This window comes from Pieris brassicae, chromosome 6 (genome assembly GCF_905147105.1).
Source record: "Pieris brassicae chromosome 6, ilPieBrab1.1, whole genome shotgun sequence".
Lineage (NCBI taxonomy): Eukaryota > Metazoa > Arthropoda > Insecta > Lepidoptera > Pieridae > Pieris > Pieris brassicae.
This window is the reverse complement of record NC_059670.1, coordinates 19,919,651-19,928,449: the sequence shown is the minus strand read 5'-3', so window position 1 is coordinate 19,928,449 and position 8,799 is coordinate 19,919,651. Positions and strand designations below refer to the sequence as shown.

Genomic DNA, 8,799 nt, shown 5'->3' with positions numbered 1-8,799 from the left:
AATAACTTAAATATATGCATTTCTTAACATAAATCCAAAACAGTCCTTTGTATCACAGTCATTTGCTTGTACTTTACGTTCTGTTAGTCTAACTATTCTACTAAGATATAACTTTAAAATATGTTCTATCAACTAAAACATCTAGAGAGAGACAAAAGATATGATGCTTTCTTTATTTTTTTAATCATATTTGCAGCTGAGCCGAAACAAGTTTAGAGAACTTCTTATTTGTTAAAAGCCATATAATAATAAGCCATTAAATCATAGTTCTGGTTCGGTTAACGATTTTTATATCATAATAAACAATAGGTATACGATTAACTTTTAAATTTTCAAAGTAATGATATATGCATTGTGATCAAATCGTTTTACTTAACACTTCTAGAATAGTGTCCTACTGTAGTTGAATCTAGTTTCAAAAAGCTGTCAAATCATTTTTTGTATATGAAGTTTGACATATTTGTCACCAAAGATTGTGTCTATACAGCAATTCGAATGATTTTTTTATAAAAGGGCGCAAACGGGCAAGAGGCTTGGCTTGGTTGGTACGTTCTTTTCTTGAAGAACCCTTAGACGAATTGGTTTGGAAATAAACAGTGGGCAGCTGGTTCCCATAGTGCTTAGTTGTAGAGGTGATACGGGTGGAAATTCACATTCTGCCCCGACGATGATGAAACTCAGCTGCCGTCCCACATGTTTATACAACGCCAAGGGGTCATTTTAAAACTTATTTCTTTATGATATCTACTTGTGTGGATCAACGATATTGAGAACAGTGAGGCAGCCATCTTGTGAGGCTATGGCGACGGCTTTACCTGCGTGTGCGCTTGCGATTCCAGTAACTTCAGCGGGCGCACGATATTCGGCTATAGCTCGACCGTCTAGTGTCCTATGTTAAAAAAATATAATAATTTAGTTAAGATATATCTGTCAGGAGACGCTAGCATTTTTTAAATTCAATTGATTTTTTTTTGTTGCTTTGGCATTTCTTCTATTTAATTTTATTTGTTATCTTAATTTAATTGTTTCATAGTTTGGAATCATTACTTAATATATACGAATATTGTTACGACCACTCAGAGCAGAGCAAATGCCTCGAGTGGGTTGTGGCACCATTTTGACTTTTAATAGTTCGCACAAGGAACGCAAGAGAGTTATGATTGCGGAATCAGTGCAGCATTGTGGTGATGAACAGTTGGGCCGAGTTGAATCTCTGCTTTGATTAAAAGTTAGTTCTTTGCCCTAAACCCTTAATATAGGCTAAAGTGTTATTTGATGTGTTATAAGGAATAAATCTAAATTAAAAATTATACTATAATTCGTGTCTTTTGTGATCACACTTTATCCACATAACGCCCACCAAATTTAATGACGATGTCAATTACGACGGAGTGACGCTATTTTTCCGACAACTAAATAAATACTATGACCAAACATCCACTTTATTTCATTTTAAAGGATTTAATTTACGACTTAAAGTTATATTCCATCAGGTTCGAACTTGTTAAAGTTGGGGAAAAAAAATGTGGTTATTAAACGCGTTTAAAGTAGTTAATTAGATTCCAATCAAATATTTAAAAAAAACGAAATCGACATAAATATAAATAAAAGACTTGAAAAAACATACCTAAAGACACGTAACGTCTTCCTTCCACTATGATAATAAAACACATATTCATCAGTGGAGCTGAACATTGTGATGATGGAAAAGACACCTTCGGCTGCTCTAGAGATCAGCTGCTGGGTTGAGGTTCCACGTTTCAACTCAATAAGGTCTAAACCCCCCCGGGAAGGTGCACAGAGACCTGTCTTTCCGTCTTTCGTGCAAGCGCCATTCCAACGAGGAACGAATCTTGAATATCAATGTGTGTTTAAGCTATTATAAAATCATCAATGTTATTATAACAGTGCTATTGCAGGGACTAATAGATTTTTTTAAGGAAATTTAGGTTTTTTGGGTTACGACAAAATTTTCATACAAAGAAGGACGTGTCTTTTTTGCGGTAAAAACATAATCCTAATTTAATTAAATAATAATTTAATCTTATGCATGCATATTATAAAACTTCTTTAAATTTAAAAATAAAGCACAAGATAAGAAATACAGGAATATAAGAAAGAACACAAAAGGTATTAATGTACATATATAAATAACAATGGCAGATGGACAAACAGGGTAACAACGTGCAAAGGACCACTAAGGAAAAGAGAGGTCGCTGTCTTACATGGTCGACTGACAAGCTTAATAAACGTTGGTAGAAAAATGCTTCCATAAAAAAAGGTCTGTGAAAAACTAAAAAAAAAATTTTTTTTTTAAATTTTAATATTTACAAAAGTTACACACAAGAATTATTGAAAGAATAAATAAGGCTAATTTATTATTATACAAAACTTTAAGCAAGAACAAACTAAATTAAGAATACAGTATATAGCAATGAAAAAATAGCACCAAGTTTTATATACTAAATAATGATATAAGTAAATAACAAATCATTTATTTGCAAAAAAGCTGTATGAAGTTAGGTTTAGTTTGTAGATCAATGAATTATAAAAATCCGCACAATCAGCCATATCAAAATAGGCATGCAAAGGTCATATTAAATTTCATTAAGTCATAGTTAGAACATCAACACAATGTCATAATAATAAGTTAAGCTATTTATAATTACTTGTTGTCAAAGTTATGGTTCAACACCCACATTACAAAAGCAGGTGAAGGCAAGGTGCCTTTAAAAAAAAAAAATTGCCTTTAATAATAATAACCCTTCCCCTTGAAAGCTTTATTATTTTTTCACTTAACATATTTTTATCATTATGGATATAAAACAAAAAAAACACACCTGACATGTCTCTTAGTCTTAATATCCAGAATCCCTGCTTTGTCATTGCCAACCACACCCACCCAGTGTGGTTTATGTGGTAATGCCACAACCGATTGCATGTCTTTGATTCCACTGTTTTTTATTGGAATTCTAGAAATTCAATTTTAATTTACATAAACTTCTTCTTTTACCATTTAAATGTGAACGATATAGTTTCCAAAAAAAAATATTTTGGTCCTCCGAGCCGAAAAAAAAATCATTATCGTATTGATAGTTACAGTTCATTATAGACCAGACTGGCTTATTCATATATCTCTAGTCACAATCTCGTGTTGAGTACTGCTCATGTGCTTTTTTTTTATTTAACAGCTCCTGAAAGATTTATTTTCTAGAATTCAATGACCCTTCCCTAATAGAATTTACCTATGCAGCCTGGCTCCAGTCCGGGCGTGAAATACATGGAGACATTCCCTTAAAGACTTATCCAATCCTGGCGCAACTATATGATGTTCATCCACTGATACCACAGCTGCCTTATAAACTGTCCCGCGCAATTCATAGTCGACTGAATAGATCTTTTCTCCATCTAAATAATAGGGGTTTAGAATTAGTGCCACATAATCTTAAGCATTTGCATGGTAACGTTTGTTGTTAGCAACGGGTATTTGGTATGGTTTTATTGGATATTGTTAGTTGCTGGCTTATGTGTGTTTATGGCTATACATAAAATAGACAATTTGAAGAAGATGACAACAAAACATTTTTATTAATAAGCTACACCATTTTAAACAAATTTTTAAAATATTAATTTATAAATCATTTAAATAATCATTAATCGCTGAAACCAATAGTCGTAACAACCGCCAATGACGTTGTTATTAAGTACCTAATACCGTCATTCAGCAGGGACCTTTGATTTTGGTCTATATAACCGGTATATTGTTCTAAACGATGTCGTCGTAAACGGTTTTGACTGTATTTGTTTTGACATAGAGTTTAATATTACTAACAACGAACCGGCTAGGTTTAAATTTAAAATATTATGCAATTTGTTAAGTATTTAATGAATCCACACTATTAATCTTCCAACTGTCTTACTCACAGCTTCGAAGAGATATCTGTTCCAAAGTTTTGCAATAACTCATCATAAATATCTTTCGCTTTTTAGATCACATATTTATAGTTTGTAATAACTCTGATAATTATAATTATTTAGTATAAAGCTGTGTTTGCCAGTTAAAGGGTGTACAGTTAGTTTTTGTTGTTATTTTAGTTTTTTTCTAGATGTAAGCTTTTATTGTAATGCCCTTTGGCCAACCTGTTTTTAAATATAAATTACACAATTTTTATTTAACAACAGAAGCCCATTTTTATCAGATTTTAATCCATTAATATCATACATAAGATGACATTTTTGGTGACGTTAAATTAAACAGTATTTATATAAGAGTATGTTTCAGCGCCATCTTTGATCGACCAATGATTTTCAGCATAACAGCTAAGTTACGGTACGCGGTAATATTAATTAATGTAATATAATAATTAGCTTGAAGGTATGCCTGAGGCAGGCTTGGTAGGCTTGACGGTAGGTAGAGTTGTATCAGGATACTTAACACAGAGACCGATACGTCTAAGAACCATAATACCATGTGTCACAGACGTCTGAACACCTACTTGTGTAGTAAAAACAAAATGCTGAAGACACAGAATGATGACTCCCAGACCTTGAGGTTGTATGTAGGTCGAGGAGTTATCCTCCAAGCTTTCAAGTAAATAAAAGTATCTAAAGTAAATAGCCTCCATAAAAGTTATACAGAACAGTTACCAGGAATAGTTCTAGCAACAATAAGCGCAGAAGCAACGTTGTCGACGTTATCCGGTGGAATCCGCATTGAAATGGTCACTAACTTGGTGCCATCTTCTAGAAGTAACAGCTGCTTCACACCCTTCTGTTCTTCTTTGAATACTACCTGCAATCGAGAATTATGAATGAAATAAATAATCTTAAATAACTACAATACAAACATTGTGAATTGAGCAAAAATAAAGATCTTTTGAAAACTGGTTATAACCATAACGTAATATTTAAAACCCGATAGACCGAGTCTGCGTTGATGGGATGGACTTGACAAGGACCTCGAAATAATCGGGGTTCTATGTTGGACGCGGGAAGCACTGAATAGATTGCGATGGCGAAGTATACTTTATGATGATGATGAAAAATCATATAAAAAAACATATTGGTCGCGACATATGTCAAAAAATATTTCAAGAAAACAATAACGGTCAGTTTGTTTGAATATACATCATAATTAATTTAGGGATATAATTTAGGAATAAAATAAAGATAGACAAATACCTGTTGATCAGAGAGATCCCATATAACAACGTTCCCAGATTCAGCAGTAACTACAGTTTCCCCATTCGGGGTTATTACTGCATGGGTAACAATAGCGCCCAACGGGGCTTCAGCAAGTTGGGCTAATAGCCTCCCAGATCCCGTGTCCCAAAGACCCCAGCAACTGCGAGTTACTGTCACAGCTAACTGCTTGTCGCGGGCAAGGCTAGAAAATAAAAGATAATCTATATATTAGATATACAGTTGACTCTCGGTAATTTGGAACTCAAGGAGCCAGAGATGATGCCTCATCTGATGTTAAATGATACCGCTGTCCATGGACACTCTCATTGCCAGAGGGCTCGCGAGTGCGTTGCCGGCCTTTTACTGAATGATATTCAAATTATCGAGTATTTTTCAAGTGACTGGAATTTTATTTCACATTATTGAGAGCTGACTGTATTTATGAAAAATAATAATATACTAAGCAGCAACAACTGCAAGGTACACAATCTAAGCTTATAAATAGTTCCTATTACATTTTTTTTCGGAACATTGTTACATTTGCAGTTATAACAATCAAATGTACAATGTTTGTTGTTTTGGTTTATGTTGGCAGCAATATTGCGATGCTTATTCGTTGAGAGAAATCACCAGCTCTGAGGTCACCGGTACTTTCTACCAGGCGCCAACTTAAATCTTCAATTAGCACCTGTGCACTTGGCCCAAGAGTCTCTATTCCAAAGGGAACAAAATCAAAGTTGGTGGAATGACTCTAAAGCTTTTATTATAAAAGAATATAAAACTTTTAAATTCCTCCAAGAACGATAAATCTTATATACATTACTACATAATACTTAAACTATAACTGTTAAAGCTAAGCTAATATCATACTTATCCAGAGTTTGATATATTCGGTAGTGGGCTGAATAATTTAACCAACAACATTGTTAAGTCTGCTACCTAATCCGCTATTTTACTAGTTTTTTTTTGTTATTTGTTAAGTGAACAAAAAAATTGGAAATTTAATTATCTTTATTGTATTTTTATTAAAGATAGTACGTATAATGTAGACACTGCATTATATATGATCTGCTGAACTTAAATTAATAACCTAGCTAATAAGATTGAGGGTAGAGACTTGTCGCTGTGTAAACTCCCGTTTGTCAAATCCAATACACTTTTGACAAACACCTTTAGTGAACATAATGAAGTAGACTTTAAATTTATATTTTATTTACCAGCATCAAAGAAACAAAATATAACTGCCTTCGTAACTGTCGAGAACTCGTTTTCTAAAGCGGAAAGTTTAGGTTGAAACTTTACATATTCACGTAAATGTCTCACGATTGTCAAAATCACTCGACTTGTCAATATTTAACACTCACCTCACAGAATCAATGGGCAGTTCTTGTCTGTCAATTTTATGCACCTGTTCAAATATATTATCTATGTTCCATATCTTCACTGTCCTGTCTATGGACGATGTAATTACATTATTCCAAGTACCGACAGTCAATGGCTCCAGTTGAACTATTCTCCCAAAATGCGCATCTAAGACTTTGATCAATTTTGTTGTTTCTAGACTCCAGACGTAGAGGTTTTTTCTAGAAGTTTAACGAACTTATTACGTGATTTATAATCTAGGCTTTACTACTTTTATTAAAGACTTCAGTTTTCTAGGTCATATGGGACATTTTGTATATAAATATTATATATAAATCTTCTGTATGTGTGTTTGTAATGAAACTCCTAAACGTCTGATTGATTTAGTGATATTTTTAGTGTGTTGATTCGAGAAAGGTTTAAATTCACAATAAGATGATTTTTTACGTCAACAATATCGGGACTGCTAGTTACATAAGAAAATTGTGCGTCGTCGGATTGCAAACACACGACCTCTGTCCTAAGAAAATACATACATAATTAAGTAATCATTTTCTTCAAAATTAAATACTTAACTAAATTGTTAATTATTGTTAAGACCTTGAGTTTGCCAAGTTTAAATTAATATGAAAAAATATATAATATAAAAATGTTAGCAACCCGGATCGAAGGACCAAAATGCAATGAATACCGTCGAGCATAACTTCGACGATTTAGGATATCGCCAAGTTTATAAATAAAAAGATGTCTGAGTTAGCAAATTTTACAGCTTTGGCTCATACAATAACATTTTTTTATGTATTACCAGAATGAAATGAAAAACTGACTAACAAAAAATATAATAATCTTCTTTTTATTTTTTTGTTTCTTTATTTATTATAAATTAATCTACTTGTACATTCAGAAAGTCAAGTTTAAGGACAAAGATATCCTGCACCCCGACACTTGGCACGGGCGTCAATAATAGGGTCTTACTGACTCACGTTGTCTCCAACAGTATCAATTTCTAAACCAATTATGTATTTTTTATTATCTTTAATTCATCTGTTATTTTTTTTATTTGAGACGGAAAACTTAAGAATAAATATTCCAGTGTCACGTACATTTTTTTGTTTTTTTTAATGAAAAAATGTTGTAATGTTACAGGCTCTCACCTCACTCCTGCGACAGCGTATTTATAGTTTTTGCTAATCATAAACGAATTCGACTGCGTCATTTTCGTGGATATATTCCTGATTGTGTGGGGCAGCTTTAAAACGATTCCTTCAAAACGCAGATCTTTTTCGGGCTTATCTTCCTTTTCTGCCTCCTGAAACAGAATTTACCACTGTGCACGTTAACGTGTGTTTAACTCGGAATTTACTTCGTCATCATTTCGAGGAAGGTTCTAAAGAGCTATGGGGTACAGTTCTTTATGAACAAGTAGACAATTAGCTATATTTCCGTCGATACATGTGAGACCAAAGTTGAAATGCATATTCATACATACACATACACAAACGTACAGTTGTAGATTTAAACTCTTCAATACTTTATTATAAAGTCGTGCATAGTATACAAGGAATTTGTGGATAAACCAACAGTCATATATGTCATTTTTTAATGTTTATAAATATTGAACTTCGAACTTACTTCTTCATTCTCTTCTTTCTCTTCATCTTTAGGTATGTCCGTCTCGTGGTGTACCCTCGGTATGTAATTATTAAAGTCCCATACAACGAAACTGTATGTTGTAGTTGCTAAAAAAACATATTATACATTATACTCTTTATGACGAAATAAATTACTGATCAATTTTGCTATACTAAAAACACAAAAAATATAAGAAAACATTTACGGCCTACCTACCTACCTAAATATATTGGTGCACATATATGTAGAAAGGAGTATGTGTGACTATTAATATAATATTTGTAAGACGCCTTGTTTTTATTATAAACGTTGTTAAATGATTTTTATAAGGAGAAATGAAGATAATGAAAAATAACTTGTCAACGTTTAAATGGAATACGAAAACAGTATTTACCAAGAAGCATTCTATCCTTCTTGCCCCTCTTCAGTTGCAGCATGGCTTCCGCCGTGTCAGTTTCCTGATGATGCAATTCCTCTACCTTCATCCATTGCGACTGCTCTTCATCTAATTCATATGCGGATATCTGCAGCAAAGGTTAAAAGAAACATTGATTTCAAACACCTTTTACATTTTATTAACCTGAAATTTATATAACTATCTTGACAGTTGGTAAAAAACTA

The 8,799-nt window shown here is 32.9% G+C and overlaps 1 protein-coding gene across 1 annotated transcript in view; it reads right to left on the bottom strand.

The window, feature by feature from the left end:
• Positions 1-22: 22 nt before the first annotated feature.
• LOC123710719 (NACHT and WD repeat domain-containing protein 2) overlaps positions 23-8,799 on the bottom strand; it is a 37,545-nt gene continuing 28,768 nt past the window's right edge. Inside the window, exons 23-32 of the mRNA XM_045662846.1 lie at positions 8,573-8,702; positions 8,179-8,285; positions 7,701-7,855; positions 6,549-6,767; positions 5,182-5,386; positions 4,648-4,792; positions 3,246-3,408; positions 2,841-2,972; positions 1,628-1,852; positions 23-889 (exon numbers count right to left, since the gene is read on the bottom strand). Of these exons, the coding sequence (XP_045518802.1) occupies positions 745-889; positions 1,628-1,852; positions 2,841-2,972; positions 3,246-3,408; positions 4,648-4,792; positions 5,182-5,386; positions 6,549-6,767; positions 7,701-7,855; positions 8,179-8,285; positions 8,573-8,702 (1,626 nt within the window). The 3' untranslated portion in view covers positions 23-744. The remainder of the gene's footprint in view (positions 890-1,627; positions 1,853-2,840; positions 2,973-3,245; positions 3,409-4,647; positions 4,793-5,181; positions 5,387-6,548; positions 6,768-7,700; positions 7,856-8,178; positions 8,286-8,572; positions 8,703-8,799) is intronic.